This window comes from Corapipo altera, unplaced genomic scaffold (assembly GCF_003945725.1).
Source record: "Corapipo altera isolate COAL_440 unplaced genomic scaffold, ASM394572v1 138, whole genome shotgun sequence".
NCBI classification, from domain to species: domain Eukaryota; kingdom Metazoa; phylum Chordata; class Aves; order Passeriformes; family Pipridae; genus Corapipo; species Corapipo altera.
Genome location: NW_020885036.1, coordinates 103795 through 128848, shown reverse-complemented (window position 1 = coordinate 128848; position 25054 = coordinate 103795). Strand labels below are relative to the sequence as shown.

Sequence of the window (25054 nt, the reverse complement as noted above, 5' to 3'; positions counted from 1 at the left end):
TCACCTTCACTGTCCAACAGCCCATTTACTCCAGGGATAAGAGTCTCCTCTGGGGCAATACACTGGGGAAGACAAACACCAGGACTGTGGAGGGGGCAGGAAAAACTCAACCCCAGCGCTTGGGAGATGGGACTTTCTCCCCACCACCCACCTCTGCTCCCTGTTCTCACCAGAAAATGAGAATAATGGGCAGCAGCTTTGGTAGAAGCTGGTGGGACCTTTTCTCTAAGAGCACAACCACTCCCAGCAGTGCCCAGCACAGAGGATGGGCCTCATCCATCAAGGTGCTCTCTCCCCTAAAAACAACACGCAGTGGGAGACTTTGGGAGGAAAAGGAGAGATTTTGCCATTTCCCTGTGCCAGATAACTCTGGTTACCTAGGAACAGACACTTCCCCGATGCGGCCAGTTCTCCTCATCAAGCACAGGATGAGCATTTATTGTCTTGTGATCAGGAGAAAAACACAAACAGAACCCAGAGCTCCACGGGTGACACGAGACATCGCACACGGACACGGCCACGTGAGACCCGCCCGGGGCAGGAGCCAGGCCCGGCCCGGTGGGGTTAAGAACTCTTAGAACTCTAATGTAAACATTTAAAAACATACAGAGGAGTCCAAAAAAACAACAAAAAAAAACAAACAAAAAAAAAGCGCCACAAAATAAGTTGTTCAGGCAGCGTGGGGGGGGGTCGACTTTCTGGAATTACGGTTTGTGGCAGCGAGGAGGAGGGAGGAGGATGAGGTGGCAGATCCCACCTGGGGGGTCACGGAGCTAATGGGGGGTGGTTTTGGTGTCCAGCTGCGGCCATTTCAGCTCCCAAGCATCCCCTCCCCTTGCTCCAAGCACTGTCAGTGTGGCTGGGGGTGGGAGCTTAAACACATCCCCCCAGATTATCCATGGAACCCAGCGAGGGGCGGGATGTGGAGTCCCCAGCAACGCTTCTCCTCTTGGCTCCCTCGGAACCTCTGACCTGACGCGCTAAAAAACGGCAGAAAACCAATGGGTTTTGAAGAATTTTGGCAAAAGGCTGAGAGGCAGGACCAAGGGGCAGGAGAGCCATGACATGGGGCACCCAAGGGTGGCCAATGCCACCTTCAAGCCCATCAGTCCCCCTCACCCCGCAGTGCATCCATCGTATTTCCAGGGAGTCAACGCCAGGCAGTTCTTGTATCACTCCGATGGCAAGCGACAAAGAACACTTAAAATTACACTTGACACAAGACAAAGGCACCTAAAAAGCTTCACAATGTGTTCTGGTAAGGAGGCTCCAAGCACTCGTGCTCCCAAGCACATCCCACACTCGCCAGGAAGAACCCCCGGTGTTGGGAGCACGTTCCGTGTCCCAGAGCCTGGTCCTGCAGGGGGGGGTCAGTGCTGCTTGTAAACTGAAATTCAGGGAGGCTCTGCCCTCCAGTTTGGCCCTGGAAACATGGGTCATGCAGACTCCAGGCTGTGCTTCCCTCATTATTTACAGTGACACGGGACGAGTTAATGGGGAATTCCGCAGGGATGAGGGGAAGGGGATTCTCCTCCATGAACTATGATTCCGTTAGATAAGGCACATGTAGAGAAAATATTCAAAAGATCACTTGCAAATCTATTCCACCTAGCTAGGACAACCTCCCTGTCCCTTTTCCAGGAGCCAGTTCTGATCTCCAGCTGCTCAGTGTGGCTTTGGAGTGACCCCACTGACAGCCTGCCAGGGCAGAGGCTCTGGGGTGCCCAACCCCTCCCAGATCCCCCACATGGAGCACTCTGGATCATTGGCCAAAAATTTGAGAGCCAAAGGCTTGGGACACTCACTCTCTATAAAAATATTGGGGACTGACCTCCCAGTTTGGACAGGTTTGAAAAAACATCACAGCAGGTTTTGAGGGGGAAGAGGAAACCGCAGCCTTTGCTGCCTGGATCAGGACAGGACACAGGGAATTGGATGGCTCAGGCTCCAGGAGCCCTGATGTGCAGGCACAGAATGGAGATGAATGATGAGGCAGAGGCCAGGGAAAACAATCCCTCTCAACAGCTTCATCCAGCTGATCCTTGGAGAAAGGCAGGAACCTCCCTCTCCTGGGAAGTGCTGCAGACCAGGACTGCCCAGCTCACACTGATGAGCCCTCCCTGGTCCTCCCAGCCCCCCTGTAATGTTTGGAGTCCAAGCCCATCAGCAGAAGGCAGAATGAAACCATTCATTGTAACAGAACCGCTTCCAAACCGCTCTGGGGGCCCAGCACTGAGATCCAGCGTTATCCTCCATCCAGCTCTGGCTGGGAGCCCAGGGAAAGGGAGCCCAGGGAAAGGGAGCCCAGGGAAAGGGAGCCCCAACAGGACAAGGTGTGTCTGGTGGGGCATTTCCTGGGGCTGCACAAGGCCTGGCTGGAAGGTCCGTGGTGGGGAGCTCTCGTGCTGAGCCCTGCACGGGGGGCACATCCCCAGGGCCGGCTCCGGTTCGGGATTCCAGTGAGCAACCACCAACCTCATGAGATGAATCTGCACCTTTTGAAGCACAAAGATCCGGCAAAAAGCTTTGGCAGCAGGGAAGGCAGGACTTGGAGCATCACAGCAGTCTGAGCCGGGCAAAGGAGGACTCTCGTGGCCTTCACAGCTCCCGTTCCCGGCGGGGAGGGCGGGGGTTTCACAGATCCCTTCCATATCACTAGTACCAAATAATTTAAGTCTTGCATTTCCCTTAGAGTGAAAAATTCCACATTATTCATCCAGGACAGTAAACACCAGTTGCTACTAAAGCTGTGATTGCTGAGGGGTGCTGTGCATTCCAGGGAAGCTGAGCAGGAGCAGCTGTGGTTAGTGTTGCCTTTGGGGGAAGCTGAGCCTTTTTCAGGGATGGTCAGGAGAGGATTCCCTCGAGGAAGGGCAGTTGTTGAAGGGTTTGTTCCTCAGTCTGCAACGAGGCAAATACTGGTAGCTCAAGGCAAACAAAAAGCTTTGTGCCACGGCCGTGCAGTGGAGGTGGGAAGGGCTGACAGGATCTTCCACAGGGACCAGGAGACAAGAACCAAAAAGGTCCCAAAAAGGTGACTGGGGTGCCTGGGGGAGGGAATGCAAATGATCTTTTCCAATAACAAGAATTAAAAGACCAAAAAGGAGAGAATCCAGGCAGTTTGCAGCTGCTGCTGCTTAAGGCCATTGGTTTCCTGGGGGGTAGTTGGGCACTGTGGGATACTCTGGCAGGCTGTTCCCAGAAAAATTGCTGTACTGGGCCTCCCTGCTGGGGGGGTTCCTCCAGGCGCCGCTGTTCCACTCGTCCTGAGCCTTCTGGAAGCTTCCACCACCCCCTCGGTAGATTTTATGCACCTGATGGATGGAAGGGAGAACAGGAGGAGTCACCACCAGGAGCCCTCAGCTCTGCAGAGCTGCAGCCACCTGGATCGAGGATTTGTTCCTCTCTCTGTCAAGAGCTGGATTTCTGAGGAACAAAAGCACTAAAAATGCAGTAATAGAGTGAACAGAGGTGGAAATAAATAGTATCAACACCAGACTTGGTGTTAATACTATTTCAGCTGCATGCCCAAGACTGAGGTGAGGGATCCTCCAGCAAGGCAGCCAGAGGGCTGAAACCTCTCCAACACTGACACAGCTGCTTCCACAGGGCTTCTGTCTTCTCCCCTTCTCTTCCATCTGCCAAAGCTCTCCAGCCAGTCCTACCTCCAAATCCTTCTTTCTGCAGAGGACCACTTCCCACCCTGCCACCCAGTCCCCACTGCAGGGGGAAATTAAGGAATCATTAAGGTTGGAAAAGACCTTTAAGATCACCAAGTCCAACCATGAACCCCACACCAACACCACACCATGTCCCCAGGGGCCACATCCACACGTTGTCTGAACACCTCCAGAGATGGTGACTCCACCACTGCCCTGGGCAGCCTGTGCCAGTGCTTTACAACCTTTTCCATGAAAAAAAGTGTTCCTAATATCCAATATAAACCTCCCCATTTCACACAGCTTCAAGTTGCTTCACATGAAGCTTGTGCTGAGGGACGTAAAGTGACATCACCACACGACACGGTGACAATGCCCAGCCTGAGCTGTCTTGTGCTGTCTGGATTTGTCTCCTGGGAACTTTAAGAGACACCAGCTGACTGCACTGAACAGCCTTTCAAAGCAGTGGTGGCTGCTGAGGTCACGACACAAAAGGCAGATAACCCAAATCAGAGACAGATCCGAAGAGCCACAGAATCCCAGGATGGTTTGGGCCGGGAGGGACTGTAAAGCCCATCCCATTCCACCCCCCTGCCGTGGGCAGGGACACCTCCCCCAGGAAGAACCCACCCTTAGGATGCAGATGAGCATGGCCACGGCCGACAGGGTGAACATGATGGCAGGGAACAGCATGAACACGGCGGCGGCGACGCTGGTGCTGAAGAAGGTGATGGCTGCCAACCACCCACTGCAGGAGACACAGAGACAGAGGCAGTGTCATTAGAACTCCCTTTTTAAAGTGTCCTTGTTACCAGAGAAACTGTCTGCTCTCTTATAAGGGTGGGGAGGCCCTGGCAGAGGTTTCCCAGAGAAGCTGTGGCTGCCCCACCCCTGGAAGTGTGCAAGGCCAGGCTGGATCAAAGGAGCAACCTGGGGCAGTGGAAGGTGGAAGGTGTCCCTGCCTGTGGCAGGGGGTGGGATGAGATGAGCTCTAAGGCCCCTTCCAACCCAAACCATTCTGGGATTCTGGGCTTCATAGCCCAGAAGTTACAAGGCAGCTTTAAAGCTCTTGAAAATGAAAAGAGCAATGAGGAAAATGGACAGAATGAAAAGCAGGTATTTCCCCAAGCTCTTAACTCTTAACAAGGCCAGCACCCCTTGCTAATCCAGCCTCAGAGCTTTAAGGGGCAGCCAGCTGCATGGAGTTTGGGGAGAGAAGGTCTGTTCCCAAGGTGCTTTTGGTTATGCACCCAGAGATCAGAACTGGCATCAGGGAACACCAGGGTCCTCTGATTTACACTCCACCTCCATTCCTTGGATGGCAATAACCAGGTAGGGCACCACAGCTATGACAGCAAAGTGTTCCAGGGTGTGCTGGGCCTTTGCATGACTTGTCCTTTCTACAGGAAGTTAAAATGCCAAACAAATGCACCAAGGCTGCCAGAGCTCAAGGAGTGTTTGGATGATCCTCTCAGGCCCATGGTGTGACTCCTGGGGATGGGCCTGTGCAGGGCTGAGGGTGGGACTGATGATCCTTGAGGGTCCCTTCCAGCTCAGCAAATTCTGGGATTCAGTGAAACAATTATAACATAACCAGGGACAGACACCAACACACTCCCATTTATCTTCGGAGAACTCTCACAATACTTCTCCACAGGCCAACAGTGAGTCATCCCACCCTGCTCACCGGGCACTGCCAACACTGAGGGCAAGGCTGAGCCTGGTTAAATGGTGAAAGAAATGGGCATTGAGGGAAGGTGCTAGAAAGAACAAGCAGGTGAAGATCACAGAATCCCAGGATGGTTTGGGTTGGGAGGGACCTTAAAGATCCAGTCCCATGCCCTGCCGTGGGCAGGGACACCTGGCACCAGACCAGGTTGCTCCAAGTCCCGTCCAACCTGGCCTTGACTTCTGCCACCACAGCGAAGAAACCTCAATATATCTGCACCCCGAGGGCAGATATAACTGTGCACAAGGGAAAACTGAAAGCTTCTCCCACTCCACCCTGTACAGACTCCCACCAGCTTCTCAAAAAAGAAGGGGGAACAGCCCCAGGCTGAGTGTTTGCTGTCAGAGCATCCCACTTACCACGCGCCCCATCCGGAGAAGCCGATCGCCTGCAGGACCGTCAGGACGAACTGTGCCCCGAAGATGAAGAAAAAGGCCATGAAGTTAAAGGAGCTGTCTGACCTGCAGAGGGACACAGGGGGTCAGGGGGGCACTGGCACCTTGTGCTCCTTCACACTGGTGTCTGACCCCCCAACGTGGTGTCTCCGGAGAGATCCCTGTGCTTGGGAGGCTCCTCCTCTGCCCCAGGCAGGGAGAGCACACGGCTCCATGGCTCAGCAGCACCTATTCCCTCCCCATAACCCGGCTCCTGAATTGCTCTACCCCAGTAACTGCACTGTGGTGACACACATGGAGAGACACAAGTCTCCTGTACATTCTCTGAGCAAACATCAGCCCAGCCTGACACTGCCCACCAGCTCAGCCACTGGCAAGGAGGCACACGGGGACCTGCCACTGGCAGGCAGAGCTTGTCCACACACTGAAAGGGATCCCTGAGCATGAGAATTCCAGCTGGGAATGTCCCAGTGCCTGCCTGTCATCGTGTTCACACGCCCACAGTTAATAATCCAGCACAGGGACACACTAGGAGGGAAAACAGCCACGAGGGAGGTGGTTGGTGCCCTGACAGCAGAGGCACAATTCCCATCTCTGCGGGCTCCCCATCCTCAGGATGTACAGGTGAGGTCCTGGAATTTATGCAGGTACAATAATTAGCATGAAAATGACCCCAGCAAGAGGCTGAGCAGGTGCACTCAAGGTCTCTGTCATGGGAGCACAGCACAGCCCTGCCCAGGTCTGGGCTCTGCCACAGGACATCTCCATCCAGCTAAACCAGCCACGTCAGGCACATCTAGAACTCCCCAAACCACCATTTTTAATTATACAAATGGTTCCTATCCTCTCAGGAACTCAAAGTGCCAATGATTTTGTACAACAGATTTACACAAAGCAGTTGATTATGAGGCAGCCTGGTGCAAAGGAGCTCCAGCCACTGCCAGCTCCTGCTTAAACCCTGACAGTGTTTAAATGCTTATTATTTCAATTATTTTTATTATATTTATGTTTGTTAGTGTCATAATTCTAGCCCCTGATACCTAAGGAAGTGGGACCCCAAGCTCTGGATCCTGGCTGGTCTGAGACATGTGGAAAAGCCTCCAGCCAGATCCGTGCTGGTCCAGGCATCTGTCAGCTTCCAAATGGTGGCCACGGAGATGCTGTGGGAGTTTTGTCATCCTTGACCATCCTCCCAGTCCTGCCCTTCAAATACCACCTCAGAGCACAGCCATGTGAAAGAAATACTTTAAACAGGGTCTGCTCACAGTGGTGCCTGTCAGAATCCAATTAACAGGGATTAGGCTCGAGGCTGAGCCTTCAAACAAGACTCTTGCAACTCCAACCTGAAGGGGCTGGAGGAGTCTTCAGTTGAAAGGATCTGCAGGAATTAGTGAGGATACAGAGAAAAGGTGATTCCTCATCCAGCTTTCTGGTGCAGATTGGCTCCAGCCCTGTGCCAGGGCTCTGCAGTTAATTCAATCTGGGATGTGCTGGGATGACGAGGGTTTTAGGGCAGCAGCCGTGCAGGACAGGATGCCAGCACTGAAGGGAGGCCTCCTCCAGAGCACGGGGGGCTGCCCTGGCCTCTGGAATCACTAGCTGTGATCCCACACCAGCACTGCAGTGATTTCCAGGCCTCCTCCCCAGCTGATTCCCAGTGGATGATCCCTGGGCTCCCCACTCTGTCCCAGGGGTGATTCCTTATTTAACTGTGCACAGAGTAACCTCGGGGACCTTCCAGTGTTCAGTTGCATAAACACGTACAAACAACATTAAAGGAATAATTAGAAACAGCCCTTGTGGAGCACAGGGGAGGGCAGTGGGGAGGAGTAATTTTTCCCAGACTTCAGAATGGAAATTCCTCTTCGAGAGGAGGCCCTTGGGCTTCTGAGCTCGGGATGGGGACAAAGCCCAGCCCCAGAGGGCAAAAGCTCAGAGCTGGGGTTTTCAGGTCATTTAGAACTTCCTTTTCCACCAGAAATAACCCTCCCCTGTAGATGGAGTCACTGGTGATTCAAGCACTGCCCAGTGCTGCTGGCACACAAACCCAGAAGAGCATTTAAACAACTAATTTATGATGTGCCAAACAGACAGGACCCACCTGCCACCTCCCATTTCCATCAGCTGCTTTTGCTGTTACCCAAACCAGCTCATCACAGAACCTGGTGAATAATCAAAATCCAGAGCATTCCACCAGAAAGAGCTTCACCTTCAGGGTGCAAACCCCTGACTGGGGGTGGTGGTGACACCAGGCAGGTCCCTCCTGTCCCTGTGTCAGGCTGGAAGCTGCTCAGGCCCCTCACAGCTCTGCCAGGCATTACACATTAATGTCTGAGTGATGCCTCCTGTCCACAGCAAGCATGAGCAAATGCAAATGATTATTAATTAAAGTGAAAATGTAGGATGGCTTTAAATATTTGTGGAGTTGCAGAAGGACTGGCTCCAGGGAACTGCTTTTATCTAAAAAGCAAAGCAGCCAAGCTCTCGAGCTGCTCAAGAAACCACAAGAGTTCTCAAAAACTAATAAGTTAATAGTCTTCCATCAAAATAAGCCTCAATGAAGCTCTACCAAATTAGTATTTATTTTAATGCTGTACTGAGATGAGGGTGCAGCTAAGCTTGAGATATTTAAGTAAAACATGAATTTCACCCTCATGGGAGTGGCTGCTCACCTCCAGCCCCAGGCAGGTGACCCTCAGTCCTACAGAAAGTAACCACATTCTTCTTCATTTTGAAAGTAAATAAGAAAAAAAAATAAAAATCTGTATCCCAGACACAGAGATCTCTCCAGGAGCACTTCCCAGTAACCACACAGGCCTCTCCCAGAGGGAACTGGAAGAGAAGCCCTCGAGGGCTCCTACTCACCGGAAGGCTTTGTAGGCAGGTCGGAACCAGCAGACGTAGCCACAGGGGCTGAAGAGGAGCAGCCACAGGATGGCCAGGCCAAAGTTGACCCCGTAGCCTCCCCCGATCCACCAGGCCAGGCAGGCAACGATGTTCACTGCCAGGGTGATGCAGTAAACTGGGGAGAGGGCAGAGGACAGAGCGTGGGGTGGGGCGGCTTCACGACTTCGCAAAGAAAGGAAATGAAAAACAACTGCTGGAGCTGTGCCAGGGGGGTTGGGATGGATCTCAGGGAAAGGTTCTTCCCCCACAGGGTGCTGGGGCACTGCCCAGGCTCCCCAGGGCAGTGGGCACGGCCCCAAGGCTGCCAGAGCTCCAGGAGCGTTTGGACAATGCTCTGAGGGACAGGGTGGGACTGTTGGGGTGTCCTGGGCAGGGCAGGAGCTGGAATTGATGATCCCTGTGGGTCCCTTCCAGCTCAGGGTATCCCAGGATTCTATGAAACCCCCTGTGCTCTAATGGGAAGGGCCCCTGGGGCAGTGGGAAGCTCAGGCCCAGCAATGCAGCAGCTCAGAGCGAGTCCCAGGTTCCCGTGTGACTCTGGAGCACATCCAGCTCTGGGGGGATCCTGCAGCACAGGGATGAGGGACCTCTTTTGGGACCTGCCAAAGGATGGAGAGACAGCAGCAACCAGTGCAACCAGTACAAGACTCAGGTCAGTATTATTATGGCTTGGGAGCAAGGTCCAATTTCCATTTGTAGCAAACCCCCTTTGTGAGAGGAGAGGGGTGAACCCCCACTGAGTGACTCTGCTCGCTGGGGCTGCCTCGGGAGCCGCTTCAGAGCCAGCTCAGTGCCTTGCAGGCTCTGCCTCTGCTTCCCTGGGCCTCAGAGGAATCCTGGAAGTCAGCCTGAGGCCTTGGAAGTGCTGCCTTGAGTGAGGGGATAAGCAAACTCCAATCAGGCTGAGAATATGGGACCATGGAGGTGCCTTAAAGGCCTTTTCACATCCCTGTTCCTGTCACTTGGATAAAAAGGAACAGTTGACAAAGGCCCCCAGAGCACAGCAGTGCTGTACTGAGTAGCTGTGCATGAAGTGATGCTGCTCCCCCTTTCCCTGGAGCTCACATCCCTGGAAAAGGGGGCTGCTCCCCACCCAGCTTTGGCAGGCTGGGCTCAGCCCCATGCCAGGGGCTCCCTGCTTTCCTCCCTGCAGCCCCCCAGGCTCTGCCAGTGTCCAGGAGAGCCTCAGCCCAACTACAAGCTCCTGCTTTGGAAAACAGGGGGTAACTTCTAAAAACCTGTATAAATGAGCACAGAGGAAGGAGAAGATGGAGGGTCCAAACAGCAAAGACCCTCCAGCACAGCTGGTGATGAGCTGACAGTGACACTTTGGACCTTGGCCTCAGCTCTCTGGGCAAAATTAAATCCCTGAATTTCTCTTCACCTGTCCTGCCTGCTCCTTGTTCCACTACACGCTGTGGCTCTGCAGCTCATCTGCACGTCACTGGCCTGCTCCTTCTGGCTCCTCCCTTTCCTCCTCTTCACACAGCCTGGGGGGTCCTAAAACAGCTACAAGGTTTTATGGTCATCAGATAACACCGACAGCCCAGCGAGGAGAATGCAGTGTGGAAAGGAAAGCACCTGAACTCAGCTGCTGCTTCTGCCTCACACAGGGCCTGAGAGCTAAAATTAAACATTGCTTACTGCAAAGAGAAATTCCTCTCAGTGGCCAACAAGGTTTTATACACCCTGGTTTGGATGTGGTTTAATACTGGGGGGAAGAAAGAACATTATTTATTTAAATTAATTAATTTTAGGTATTTAAACTAACAGGCTTAAATACGAGTTTAACTCCCCAACCCCGGAAGTGTCCAAGGCCAGGCTGGATGGGACTTGGAACAACCTGGGATAGTGGAAGGTGTCCCTGCCCAGGGCAGGGGGTGGAACTGAATGAGCTTAAAGATCCCTCCCAACTCAAACCAATTTGGGATTCTATGGAATTTCATTTATACAGCAATTAGCTGCACTTCTACTTCTTATTTTCAGAAGTAATTTATTCTTCAAAAGTTACATAATTTAAAAAACAAACCAACACCACCAAGCCAAGAGCACCTATAAAGTTTTAAGGAACTTTTAGTTTACTTCAGTAAAGTTTTAATGCTCTCCCAGTGCCTCAGGTTGGAGTTTGTTCTCCAGCAGTGGGAGCTCTGGTCCAGGCTTCCCCAAACCCCCTCCACCTCAACCAAACGCTCACATCCAATTAAAATAACGAGCCCTCACTCTCCCAGCAACGACTTTTGTGCTGCTGCTTTATAAAACTGGCCTTTTTTTTCCTCGTTTACCACCTTCCCTGTGCGTGTCCCTCCCCCCATCTCCGGCCAAAAAAAAAACCAAATTGGGGAGACCCCGACGCTGCAGATGGAAATGTGAAACTCCTGGTGCAGATGGAGGTCTCCTGGCCGTGCCCAAATCCCTGGCACCCTTCCAGCCTGCCATTAACTCCACTGAGGGGCTCTTTGTTCGGGGACAGGGGAGGACAAAAGAGGCTTTAGAGCCGCAGCATCGGCCCAGTGAGTCTGGAGGGACAAGCAGCTTCTTCAGGCAAGAGAATTACAGAGCTCATTGCAGCAGCTCCACATAACCACAGAACAATGGAGCCACGGATTATGCCATTATTTATGCACAGAAATCCCTCTCCTACACACACCCCATGCATCTGGAATAAAAGCCACACCACCGAGTGCAGGGCTGGCAGAAAACGAGCTTTCCTTGGGCGAGGAGGGTGAAAAGAGGATGAACAAGCATTTGGGGGAAAAAAGATAAGCAAGGCAAAGAGGTTTTTTTAATCTCCCAAAGCATTCCCTGTGGTTTCCTAGGCCTGCCACACCGATTCCATTCCTTGGAGAAGAATGGTCAATTTTTATTCCCAGTTTTTTGAATGGCTGAGGCAGAGAACAGGAGCCCAGAGCCAGGAGCTCTGTTCCCATGGAATATCAGCTGGGATGGAAACAGGATCAGCTCCCTGCTCCAGCAGGATGGGGAATGCCCAGGGGGCTGTTGAGAGCTAAGGCAGAGCCAGCACGTGGCTAGAAGACACTGCATCCACTGGGAAGGGAGATCTGTGGATGGCACAAGGGGAAGCCTGAGCCTTCCCAGAGTGAGTTTGGGAGCCAGGGAGCAGCAAAGGGGCCACGTTGATTTTCTTGCCTAAAATTCTCCCGTTCGTCTCACTTTAGGGGAACTGGGGATTTCCTTCAGGTGGATAATTTGGAGAGTTAAAAAAGGCTGGAGAGGGACTTTGGACAAGGGCCTGGAGGGACAGGACAGGGGGAATGGCTTCCCACTGCCAGAGGGCAGGGATAGATGGGATATTGGGAAGGAATTGTTGGCTGTGAGGGTGGGGAGGCCCTGGCACAGGTTGCCCAGAGCAGCTGTGGCTGCCCCATCCCTGGAAGTGTCCAAGGGCAGGTTGGATCAAAGGACTGGTGGAAGGTGTCCCTGCCCATGGCAGGGGGTGGGATGGGATGAGCTTTAAGGTCCCTTCCAACCCAAACCATTCCATGATTCCATGATCATTTGATATTAATAAAGACATCAAATGTATTCTGCCTTTTCCCTCTTCAAATCTCCAAACAGGCTCTTCTAGCACTGATACTCTTTCAAGACTCTTCAAAGATTCAAGGCACAGCAGCTCAAAGTTTAGGCATGAAGTTATATCACAGTATTCAAGTTATATTACAGTATCCTAAGAGGAATCCTTGCTCCTCACCAACTAATTACAGTCAAAACTTCAAAGCACACCAGCCACTGGGATCTCTGGGGGTTTTATCCCACATACACCTTTCCCCAGCACAGGTTTCTCGCTGAACTTACAGATCCAGACGTGGTAGATTCTCTTCACCAGGAACTGGTGGTCGATGGGAATTTCATCGGCGAAATTCTGGTAGAAACAGGGTTTCAGGGGGATGAACTTGGGGAGTGGGGGGAAGTTGTTCACCTTTTCTGCAACACAGAACACAGGTGACATTTATTTTGGGACATGCAAGGCTGAGAGAGGGGAATAGGAAACAACCTAATAAGCATCACGTGGATTTAATGCCTTTACACAAAAGGTGCTGCAAGACAAAAAACTTGCCAGGATGAGGTTCCTCAGAAAAAACTGAATGAATTTTAAGGTCCCTTCCAACCCAAACTGTTCTGGGATTCCATGATTCTATGTCAGGGATAGGTTTTTTTAAAAAGACTCATGATTTTCAATAAAAAAAGGATATGTTCAATTTTTTTCCTGCAAGGGTAAATCCCAGGAGGCAAAAAAAAAAAGGTAAATTAAAAAAAAAAAAAAAAGAAAAAGCTTTGCATTCAAAGACAATAAATCAGCAAGTGCTGCCAAAGGCACTGTGGTGAAGAAAACCCTACCTTGGGAAGAAATTATGTTTTAAAATCAAGTAATTAAATGCCCAAATCCTCTGCACTGAAGCTGCTGTCAGCTCCCAGATTTGTCTGTGTGTGCCTGGATGTTCCTGCATGTTTGGGAATGTTTGCTCTTGCCTTGCAGAGCTGATTAAAGTTTGCTTCCAGGGCATTGTGACTAATTGTCTCTCGTCTCCTTCAGCCCCAGTAAACAGAATTAAAAACAACCAGAGGAAGAGATGAGGAATGTCCCGGGAAAACCTCCAAATGGCACAGGAGATGAGAGGAAATGTCTGAACAAGAACTGTCAGCACAAGAGTTCCTTCTCTTCCCATTATCTCCATGGGAGAAGACAATCTGCAGGAGCAGCTCCTGAGCTCCGTTTGAAGGTCGGCAGGGAAGAGCCTAAAGCTTAAGCCAGGCTTTAGGAAGGAAGAGCCTTCCCCTCATGCATATTTTCACACAGAAAATCTGGTGAGGAGAACTCCCACTGGGGGCACATCAGAAGCAACTATGGAATAATGTCTGCAGTCACCAGCCCAGTTTGACTTTTCCTCATGAAAACAAACATTAATTCCTCTGCCCCTCCTCCCCCAAACCCATTTTAGGTTGATTCAGGTGCCCCCTAAGCTGGCTGGAGTTACTGGTTAACCCCTGCTGCTGCCCCCAGCACATGGATGAACAAACCCCACCAGATGCTGTCCAAGTCCACAGGAATTTGGACTCCTTGGCACTGATTTTTTGTTTGCTGTAAACACCTAACGGGTTTTCTCCTGCACAGGGTGTCCCTGCAGCCTGGAAAGGGACTTCACAAGGCTGGACCAAGGGAAAGCAGGGGGCACAGCTCCTAAAGCTGAGCAGGCAGGTCTCTAGGGAAGTCAGTGAGACCAAGATTAATCAAACACAGGGTTCTCTAATAATCTTTGGGGTTTTTTTTGAGGGATGAGGAAACTTTTGTTCTGTCCCTCTTCAACAGCTGAAGCTGCAGATTGTTCCTGTGGTTCTGCTCCCTCCCATTTTCTGTCGTGGGCAGCAGAGCTGCTGCCAGTTTCTAATGCAGATGGTGGGGCCAAAACCAACCAGCCACTGCAGTTTGTCATTTCTGAAGCTCATAAAATGCCCCAAATTGTTTGCTAGGTACACAGAGATGGGGATTCCACCTCTTCTCTGCTCCTCCCATCCAGAGACCCTGTGGTTTCCAACTGCTCTGGGTTACTTCTGAGATCAGACAAAAGAAATGGAATTAAAACATCCCCTTTCATGGCTGACTGCAGAGCTTGGAGTGCTGCAGCTCTGCCATCAAGGCTGGGATCAACACCCTGTGCTCTCAGAAACCAAACTGCAGCCCCAAGGAGCAGCAGCTGCAGGAAAGTTCCAGACTTCCTCCTACCTTAAAAAAGCTAGAATTTTGTTGCTGCTTTCACTACAAGTAAAATTCAGATGGACCAACACCAATAGCACAGCTGGGAGTGCTGTGCAAAGCCTCTGCAAGGAAGGGATTATTCCCAGGGATTTTTTGGAGAACAAATTCCATCCTCCTGAAACTTTTCAAGCAAGTCTCACCTGAGCCTTTAGCACTCGAGCAGTGACCTCAGGTGACAGATCCCCAGAGGACACAGCAGGAAAGTGAACCTGCCCCAGGCAAGAGAAGCAGCTGAAGAGCTTTAGGGAGCACCAATATCTTGGGAAGGGACACAGGTCACGTTCCTGACGTGTCACAGCCACCACAGCACAATGGACAATGCTTTTTGAAACAACCCTCCCTCCTTTGCCATACTGGAAGTGCTCTTACCTGCCATTTCTGTTGGGAGTGTTCCCTGGGGAGGTTTCAGAAAGAGCAACAGATCTGTTGGAGAGAGAAAAACCAGGTCAGCACGTGGCAGCAGCCAGCACCCAGAGAAGCTGCTGGAACTGGGAGGATTTCCAGCACAGTGTGTGACAGAGAGCCCAGGGTTCCCACCACAAACCACTCATCTCCAATCCCCCAAAGCAGGAAGTTTGGAACATCAGAGAAGGGATCCTGATTTCTCCTTGCTCACAGAAAGCTCTGGCAGCCCCTCTGGCAGCCACTTGCAAGGTTTGTCTTATCCAGCAGCCAACAAATGTGCTCTTGGCAGCCCCTGGCAGAGGCTGAGGATGCTCAGGGAGCCCCTGCCAGAACATCTGCACCTTCCACACAGGGCAGGGTGGGACCCAGCAGAGCTCCAACACAGAAGAGACATTTGTGAGCTCACCAGACTTAAAGCTTCATTTAGGTGTTGAGATGATGTGTTGGTTCCTGGCTCTCTGTGCTCCTTCCCAACTCCTGGAACAAACAGATAATCCCTGTTAGCTGGGCAAAACAAAAACAATATTCAGCTGGCACCAAACCCAACACCCCTCAGTGTTTTAATCATTCTGCACAACCCTTCCCAAAACACAGGTTCATTCTTCCTGTTACCTCCACTGTAAGTCTGGCAGAAGCAAATCCTGGGAAGTTTACCCAGCACCAGCTGTGTTGCTGATTTTGGCAGAGCTGATCCCACAGGATGAAAGGCACAGAGAGGTCTGTGCCGAGCTCTCATTCCACCCCTTCTTCCTTAAGGATGGAACACGTTGTGTCCCCACCTGCCGACTCCAGGATGGGAGCTCAGAACAAACCAACCCCCCAAACCAGCGCTGTGGGGTCTGACAGGAGCACCAGCAATGAAGGCACTCCAAAAACTGCCCCTAAAAACACAGCCAGCACTGACAGCAGCCACAGCTCCGGGGCCAGAACGGCCGTGCCGGATCCAAATCCCTCGGGATTTCCAGCAGCTCGTTTCCCTTTGCTGCACCTCCCTGCTGTCCTCCTGTGTGCCCTGGGAAGGTCTGGAGGCTGCAGAGTTTACACTGGCACAATTGTTTTGTTGGGGTTGCATTTGCTTTCCTTTCAAACTGAGCTCCTCCAGCCCAGCCCTTGGAGACAATGGCACTGGGAGAAGAACCAGGACCTGCACAGGCAGATTGTTCTCGTGTGCAGAGAAGCAGTTATGTACAAGCTTAACTATATCTACACAGAGAACATGTTATTTTCCCAGACCAGTCCATAGAAAGCCCCAGAGTGTGGACAGGACAGCTCAGGGATCCCTGTCCCAGCCAAAGACTCCGGGCTGTCCCACAGCACCAACAGCACCCAGGGTCTGACAGTGTCTTGGAACTCATGGTTTAGAAGTGGGACCCTTTTGCTTTGCATTTTTACATTTTTTGACCAGAAGATAAAATGTGAAGACAGTTAAGAAAACAATTAAAGCTTCACCCCACTCTTGTGCAGCTGCTCCTGGTTGAGATCTGTAAATTTTGGGGGAAAAACAAATGACACGTGGAACACCAGTTATGGTGACACACGAAGAGAAAGGGATCTTTCACCAAAAAATGAGCCAACAAGCAAGGTCCTTCTTCAGAAGAGGATTATTTAGCCCCTACACTTCAGTGCCAGTGTCCTACAGAGAGGTGGGAGGCACCAGTCTGCCCACTGGAAAAGGGATCAGGAGGACAGACTGAGAGACACATTCCTGGCTTGGTGGTGCCCCCGTGGCCCAGCAGTGGTTCTCCTGCGCCCTTCTGTCTCAAGGAGACTGCAGTGAGTGGCTTTAGCTCAAATAAATAGATAAAAACCCCAGAGAAAGCACCTTCTGGTGCACTCCCTTCTCACTTCACCCAGCTGTGCTCATCCCCCTGCTCCTCTCCTAACAAGCCTCAGCCTTTGGTGCTTTGAAGACAAAGAACACGAAACTGGGGTGTCCTGTGCAGGGCCAGGAGTTGGATTTGATGATCCCTGTGGGTCCCTTCCAACTCAGGATATTCTGGGATTATCACTTACAGAAGCTATGACAGAAACTTCTGGACATTCCCCTCTTCAGCCACCTTTGCTTCCACGAGTAATGGCACAGAAGTTCCTGGGACAACTAATTTCCCTACAGAAAGACATGGTTTGGACCCACAAAACAGCATGAAGGATATTTCCTTCCGCAAGGACAAGCACATACAACCAAGTTTGACACTGGATAATCAGTTCCTGAGATGTGTTGACCTTCCACTCGTTCAGCTGCACTGAGACTCCATCCCAGCTCCCAGCAAAAGGAAAGAGAGCTTCCCCCATGGATGAGCCCAAACCTTCTGTGGGAACAAACCTGAACTCCAGAATCCAACCCACTGGTGTTTCTGTTCAGAGCTCAGGGATACACTTGCACAGGAGTTGCTATTTCCCAGCTCACCACTTAATTTGGGCAGGATTCCTGCAAACCCTTAGCTCCAGGGCCTGGGGATAACAGGCCTCTGCACAGCCAGGGAACCATTTTGTGTCTCATAAGTGATGACAGGGCTCAGCCTGGATGGTCAGTGGCTAAAACTCCTTTAGAGGGAAAGTTTCACTGTGCAGCCTAAACATCCTCAAGCCAGGCTCCAGCTGCAAGATCCCATTACAGCAAAACCAGGTACATAAACAGGTATTATCCAACCACACGTGGACTTGGGCAAGATAACAACACTTAAAATCATGGAACGGTTTAGGATGGAAGGGACCTTAAAGCTCATCCAGTCCCACCCCCTGCCATGGGCAGGGACACCTTCCACTAGCCCAGGTTGCTCCAAGCCCTGTACAACTTGGCCTTGGACACTTCCAGGGATCCAGGGGCAGCCACAGCTTCTCCTGTGCCAGGGCCCCCCCAGCCTCACTGGGAAGAATTTCTTCCCAATACCTAATCCAAACCTACTCTCAGTTTGAAGCCACTCTCCCTTGTCCTGTCACCACACGCCCTTGAAATAGTCTCTCTCAATATATAAATCAGCTCTCTATTCACCAGAACATTTCCAGTTTAATTTGGAATAGACAAAATCCAACACCCTGCAATCCGCTGCAGAGATATTTTCTTCTATAACCCACCGCTTGTGGAGGGAGGAAAATCCCACAGCCCCCAAGGAAACCACGGTGTGAAGTGAACTTCCTTTTTCCAGTGTGTTCATCCGTGGTCAATGAATAACTCCAAAGTTTACAGTCCAATGCACATGACTCAGGAGTCCACTGGAGACAGTTGGAGCTTTTCTTCACCAGGATCTCACAGACAAAATGCCCAGTGTCAGTTCAAGGGACACCATTTCCCTCCCAACTCAAGACACGAACGCAAGCAGGGCTGTTTGTCCAGGCAGAGAACAACGCGAGTCCTTTGACTGTGACTCCTTTGTGAAATGTTTCACCACCTCAGATTAGGGAAAATTTTGACTATTACAGAATCCCAGAATATCCTGAGCTGGAAGGGACCCACAGGGATCATCCAATCCAACCCCTGGCCCTGCACAGACACCCCAACAATCCCACCCTGTCCCTCACAGCATTGTCCAAACGCTCCTGGAGCTCTGGCAGCCTTGGGGCCGTGCCCACTGCCCTGGGGAGCCTGGGCAGTGCCCCAGCACCCTGTGGGGGAAGAACCTTTCCCTGAGATCCATCCCAACCCCCCTGGCACAGCTCCAGCCCTTCCCTGGCTCCTGTCCCTGGTCCCAGAGCAGAGCTCAGTCCCTGCCCCTCTGCCTCCCCTGGGCAGGAGCTGCAGCCCCCGAGGAGTCTCCCCTCAGTCTCCTCTGCTCCAGCTGAACCAGCCGAGTGCCCTCAGCTGCTCCTCAGACCCTTCCCCTCCAGACCCTTCCCCCTCTCTGTGTCTCTCCTTTGGACACTCTCCAACAGCTTCAGATCCCTCTGACACTGTGGCCCCTGAACAGCCCCCAGGACTCGAGGTGAGGCCGCCCCAGGTCAGAGCAGGGTGGGACAATCCCCTCCCTGGCCCGGCCGGCGATGCTGGGCCTGATACCCCCCAGGACAGGGTGGCCCTTTGGGCTGCCAGGACACTCTGCTGACTCAGATCCAACTGGCCACTGACCAGGACCCCCAGGGCCCTTCCCTCCAGCCTCTCATTCCCCAGTCTGTCCCTGCATCCAGGGCGGCCCTGTCCCAGGGAGAGGATCCAGGACCTGCCCTCGTTAAACACCCCAGGGCTGGGGACTGCCCAGCCCTCACACTTGTCAGGGTCTCTCTGCCTTAAATGCACTGAACAGCTCCTCCCAATTTAGTATCATCAGCAAACTGACTCAGTATCCCCTGCAGTCCTGCTACTGTGTGTGCAGCTCTTTAGGCCCCTTCTGTATTTTGCCCACCTCAAATAGTTTTAAAAGTTCTAGTTATCTCTCACTACTTTTTTTCTCCAAAACCAGGGAAAGGTGGCAGGAGAACTAAAGGAAGCCAAGACAAAAAGAAAAGTTCTCACAGGGAGGTGGGAGAGCTGATCTCATTCCTGCTTTGCCATAAACCCACCTGGTGACCTGGGGCACGTTCCCAAGACCAGATTCACAGGACACCGGATCCCCTCAATCCCTGCAGGTGCCAAACTTAGACCCACATCCCAAGCTTTCCATCCAGCAAAATCCCACAGCTTCTGAGGCATTGCTTTAGGATATTTTCTGTACTGCTTCTGTATTCTCATTTTGATTTGATGACTCTTCTCCCAGACAACCAGTGGCAGGACAAGAGGAAGCTTGTCAAGCTGCAATAGGGGAGGTTCAGGTTGGATGCCAGGAGAAATTTCTCCATGGAAAGGGTGGTCAGGCATTGGAAGGGGCTGCCCAGGGAGGTGGTGGAGTCCCCATCCCTGGAAGTGTCCAAGGAATGGCTGGATGTGGCACTCAGTGCTCGTGGTCTCTCCAGTCGAATTTGAAGAGAAAGTGGTGTCTCTGCAGTGGCCTTAAGGCCAAAGGCTGGGTTTGAGTCTCACTCAGACACCCAGTTTTAATCAGGAACTTCCCAGAGGCAGCAGAGGCCACTCCAAAATGCTGGTTCAGCTTTACCATCCTGGACTCTGCAGAGCTGACACAGTTTGTAGCTGGTGGTGCTTCCTCTCCCTGCCAGGGTGGGACACAGTCCCTGCAGTGACACAACCAGCCCCAAAAGTAACTCCAGAAGCCACCCAGGATGGCCAGGGAGAACAGGGAACCTGTTTATGGCAGCACTGCCCCAAGAAAAGGCACAGGGGACAATGAAGTTACAGGGTTATCCCACTCCCACATCAGCTCCGAGTCCTGGGAGCCTCTGGGGGACTCCTGGCTGTACAGGGGGTTCTGCTGCCCCCTCTCCCCCACCCCTGGAGTTGGGGAGACAGCAGGATTGGAAGCAATTCCCCAGGTGCCCCCCAGCCTGTTTACACAGCTGTACCTGCTGCCTCAGCACATGGGGCAGGAGCCTTAATTTGGGTATTCAAAACCCAGAGCAGACAAATGTTAATTTTGGTATGAACACGTCCAGGAGTGAAGCTCAGCTGCTCAGGGTCAGAACCTCAGAAGGCTCAAGGGGAAGACAAAACCCACAGAAACACTGAAGTATCTGTGCTCAGGGCACAGGCCTGTTCCACCCCCCTGTCACTCTCTCAGACTGGCCTCAAAAAGACAGCAGTAACAACACTAATTAGCCTAGAATAACACAGAAAAGCTAAATTAATCCATCCATTAATTGCCTCATTTCTAACTCACTGCTCTCCTCATCACAGGTTCCACACGAGAGTTCCTTGAGCTCACAAAACCCTGAGAGCAGAGAGGGAGAAGTAAAATCACAACATGTCTGTGCTGCCTCTATCCACGGCAGCACCTGAAGGAGCCAGTACCCAAACCACACACATCAGGGAGCTTCACCCTCACAGTCCCTGGAGAACCACGACCCTCCCCAGCAGCAGCTGGACTGTGTCACCCTGTCCCCTGACCCTCCTGTGTCCCCACTGAGCCCTCCAGACGTGTCCCGGTGGCTGCTCCCAGGGCTAAGGCAGGAAGGAGCCGTGGGAGGCACATTCCCGATGCCCCTCCGGAGGGGATGGAGCTCGCAGCCTCTGGGGGTGGGGGTCTCACCCTGCAGGGCACAGGACCCCTCTCCACCCTCTGCCTCCTGTCCCCACCCCCTCCCGCTGCCCCCGATAGCGGCTCCCACCGGGGCCGCCCCCGATCCCGGGCTGGCCCCGATTCCTCCCGACACACGCCCCGTCCGTCCCCCCAGACCTGTCCCCGATACCTCCCCGAGCTCACCCCCTCCCCTGCCGCCCCCCACCGCTGCTGCCCCCGGGGCTGCCCCCGTTACCCCCCGGCCCGAGGCACTGTCACCCCACATCCCGGCCCCGTTATACCCCTGGGACCCCCCGCGCCCCCTCCCCGACCCCCAGCTCCCCCCACAACTCCTCCGAGCCCACCTGCTCCCACCTGCTCCCCCCCCCAGACCCCCAGCTCCCTCTCCCGGCCCCCAACTCCTCCTTCACGACCCCCAGCTCCCGCTCCCCTTCCCCCGGCCACCCTCGACCCTCAGCTCCCCCCAGACCCGCCCAGCTCCCTCCGCCCCGACTCTTCAAGCTGCCCCCCTGACCCCCCGATCCCCCTTCCCCGGCACCCCCCGACCCCCAGGCTCCCCCTCCCGACTCCCAGTTCTCCCTCCCCCGGCCCCCTTCGACCGCCCAACTCCTCCTCCACGACCCGCAGCTCACCCTCCCTAACGCCAGGCTCGCCCCAACGACCCCCGCCGCGCACCTCCGACCCCCCATCCCTCCTCCCATACCCGCTCCCACTCCCGACCCCCAAATCCTCCTCCATGACCCCCGGCTCGCCCTCCTCGGGCCGCCCCCGACCCTCAGCTCCCCCCGACCTCCCCAGCTCTGCCTCCGCCCCGACCCTCGGCTCCCTCCCCACGACCCTCAGCTCTCTCCCCTCCGACCCCCGCCATCCCTCCTCCGAGGCCACCTGCTGATCCCCCCTCCCCAGCTCCCCCTCTAGGACCCTCGGCTCCCCCTCAGCCCCCGCTGCCCGGCCCGGCGCCCCCGGTCCCACCTCACGGATCGCCCGCTCCCGCTCCCCCCGGGGCCGCCGCGGGGCGCTCTGGGAAACGGAGTCCCATCAATGGCCGCCCCCGCTGCGCTCCCCGCGCCCCGGACTACAACTCCCAGAGTGCATCGCGGCACCACCCCGCCCGCTGTCATGTGAAGGGCAGGGCGGGCGGGAGGGGCGGGGGAGTCCTACGGCGGCCGCGAGGGACAGAACTGTGCGAGGTACCGCGACCGACCCCGCCGGGGGCTCTGCTGGGGGAAGGTGGAGATGATCCAAGGGATCCATCCAAAGGAGCCCTTTTGCCATGGAGAGAGACCGGGAGAGCTAGGGGTGCTCACGTGGAGGAGAGAAGGATCCAGGGAGACCTGAGAGCCCCTTCCAAGGCCTAAAGGGGCTCCAGGAGAGCTGGAGAGGGACTGGGGACAAGGGGTGGATGGACAGGACACAGGGAATGGCTTCCCACTGCCAGAGGGCAGGGATAGATGGGATATTGGGAAGGAATTCTTCCCTGTGAGGGTGGTGGGGCCCTGGCACTGGTTTTCCAGAGAAGCTGTGGCTGCCCCATCCCTGGAAGTGTCCAAGGCCAGTGTCCAAGTGTCAAAGGAGCAACCTGGGCTAGTGGAAGATGTCCCTGCCCATGGCAGGGGGTGGGATGAGGTGCTCTTTAAGGTGTTTTTCAACCCAAACCATTCCATGATTCTAGTCCAGCTGGGTCCTGAGCCCACAGAAAAAAATTAAAGTTTTTTTCCACGACTTCCAGTCTCACCCTTTGCTAAAACTTAAAAACCCAATTTCCAGCATTTTTTTTTACCTTGCAAAACAGATTTCATTTTTCTTCCTTGAAATTTTGTGTGGTGCACACATCTGTGTGTCTACACAAAAGGTTTTCATCCATACATTATATTACTTTTTATTTAATGAAATGAAAAATTCAGACAACAGTTTTATAACTTAAATAAACATTTCTCCCTCCCCTGCCCTCCCTTCCTAAGCTTATTGATCTGAACGAGGAAATTTTATTTAAGTTTTTTTTTTCTAATCCCTTCCAGCCTGAACACTTTTGTTTGGTTTGGGAGCTCCTTAATTCCTTATTTCCATTAGACTCCTTAGGGACTCCTTAGGTAGGGATCCCACTCCAAGGTCCCATCTCTCTGAAAATCCTTTAAATCTGGCCATTTATAACCCCAACTCTACTGTAAAAAACATTTCCAAGCCCTGAGGCTGTGGTTTCTGTCCCAGCACTTCCAGGTTGTGTCAGGCTCACCCCTCCTGGCTGAGCAAATACTGAGGCCTCTCCCTGTAAACTTTCCCTAAAATTTCCCCAAATTCTGCCAAGTTTCCCTAAAATCCACCCCTTGGGGGTCACTGGTTGTGTTTGGTCCCTGCTCTGGGTGGGCTACCCAGTTTTCCTGGGGATTGTCCCCAAAAAGGGGCACGGGCAGTGCCACTGGCTCCAGCATTTCCCAGCTGGGCAGGTGTTTTCGGGGAAGGAAGGATCAGGCCTCCTGCCTCCATCCATCCGGATCCCAGGCACGCAGGGAATATTTTGGGTATAAACCAGTAGAGGTCACTCGGCCCCAGTAAATCCAGCGCTGCTGGACCAGTAAGAGAGGGAGCACGAACTGGGGGGAGCCACGGTGGGGACACCAACCCCTGGGTCACCCTCATATCCCAAACTCCTGTCCCGCGGGACAACCACGGGGATCCCATCCCGCCCCCTCTGGCTGGGGGTGTTCAGGCTCCCAGAGCCCACCGGGACCCCAGACACTTCCTGGATAATTCCCACCTTCTCCCCTGGAGCTGAAAGGCCATTTTTCCTGAACATGTTTTGTTTAGAGAGCAGCTCTTTTCACAAGGAATTTTGTTAATGGATTTCCCATACTTTATATTTTTTCCAAAATACAACGAAGAAACTTGATTTTTTTTTTTTTGGGGGGGGGGGGGGGGGAAGACCTTTTTTAAGTGAAAATCGAGTTAAAGTGTCACTGTGTAGCAATTTGATGGGACTGTGGGTGTGACACCCCCAGCTCCAGATGATCCCTGGGTGCTCCCACATGGACACAGCAGCTCCCTGGACACCCCAGCTCTGCTCCCTCCACCTCCAAAGGGGGTGATGACACTTCCCCACATCTCCACAAGCTGTGTCCTGTTTCTGGCTGTTCCCAGCTCTCTGTAGCAGCCAGGATTTATCCTACAATGTATGAATTCCACGGGTGGGAACAGGAAAGAGGAGCTGTGCTGTCCCCTGGGAATGGCAGCTGGTGAGGCAAAACCCTGGGATTGACTGACCCTGCTGCCCCAAGGATTCCTGATCATCATTCCCCTCTGCTCCACAGCTCCAGGACAGTCCAGCTGTGCTGCTGAGGGACACAACTCTGGATTTGCACAGGGAGTAGGGAATGGGGACCCAGGGGAGAACTGGAGGGGAAGGAGACGGAAGGGAGAATGGGATTTGAACGTTTCACACCCAGTGATGCCTTTCACCCGTCTGCATCCTGACCAGAGAATCACAGAATCCTGAATATCCTGAGCTGGGAGGGACCCACAGGGATCATCCAGCCCAACCCCTGCCCTGCACAGACACCCCAACAATCCCACCCTGTCCCTCACAGCGTTGTCCAAACACTCCTGGAGCTCTGGCAGCCTTGGGGCCGTGCCCACTGCCCTGGGGAGCCTGGGCAGTGCCCCAGCACCCTGTGGGGGAAGAACCTTTCCCTGAGATCCATCCCAACCCCCTGGCACAGCTCCAGCCCTTCCCTGGGTCCTGTCCCTGGTCCCAGAGCAGAGCTCAGCACTTTGCATCTGAGTTCTGGCATCCTTGTTGTATCCAGGGCGTGCTATCCATGTATCCCTTGTATATCCAGGGCATTCTTTCCTTCCCAGGACTGGGAACTGTTTGAAAACGAATCCCTGCCGTGCCTGGGCTGTCCCTGATTCCCCCACACATCCCCCCATCCCCCAGAGCTGTCCCCAGCCTCCTGCCCCAAAATGTGTCCCCTGTGCTGCCAGGGACAGTCCCTGTCCTCAGCCTGGAGGGGTTGCCCAGATGAAGCCTCTTCCCAGATCTTGGCTCTCCCTCACAGTGCCCAAGCTGGAGGATGTGTGTGGGGGTGTGTGCCAGGAAGTGCTTCCAAGGGCTCTTGGAACACAACCCA

At 53.3% G+C, this 25054-nt stretch overlaps 1 protein-coding gene across 7 annotated transcripts; it reads right to left on the bottom strand.

Moving 5' to 3' along the window:
* Positions 1-403: 403 nt before the first annotated feature.
* Positions 404-21960, bottom strand: SCAMP4 (secretory carrier membrane protein 4). 7 transcript variants are annotated; one of them, XM_027668304.1, is made up of 10 exons: positions 20571-20984; positions 16882-16975; positions 15481-16012; positions 15275-15345; positions 14833-14886; positions 12504-12632; positions 8649-8805; positions 5748-5849; positions 4290-4407; positions 404-3314 (listed from the first exon to the last, which is right to left on the bottom strand). In XM_027668304.1, exons 5-10 carry the CDS (start codon positions 14837-14839, stop codon positions 3138-3140), a joined length of 690 nt encoding a protein of 229 aa, XP_027524105.1. In that variant the 5' UTR covers positions 14840-14886; positions 15275-15345; positions 15481-16012; positions 16882-16975; positions 20571-20984; the 3' UTR covers positions 404-3137. The 7 variants fall into 7 exon arrangements, with proteins under 7 accessions (XP_027524105.1, XP_027524102.1, XP_027524106.1 ...); XM_027668301.1 differs by lacking the exon at positions 15481-16012; XM_027668305.1 differs by lacking the exons at positions 15481-16012; positions 20571-20984 and adding an exon at positions 17092-17653.
* Positions 21961-25054: the final 3094 nt, after the last annotated feature.

Excerpts from the sequence above, each read along its gene's own strand:
- SCAMP4 (XM_027668302.1), bottom strand. Across the intron at positions 4,408-5,747 it reads TTCTCCGGATGGGGCGCGTG|TGGGTGGTTGGCAGCCATCA; the intron begins GTAAGTGGGATG and ends TGTCTCCTGCAG. Across the intron at positions 3,315-4,289 it reads TGCTCATCTGCATCCTAAGG|GTGCATAAAATCTACCGAGG; the intron begins GTGGGTTCTTCC and ends TCCATCCATCAG.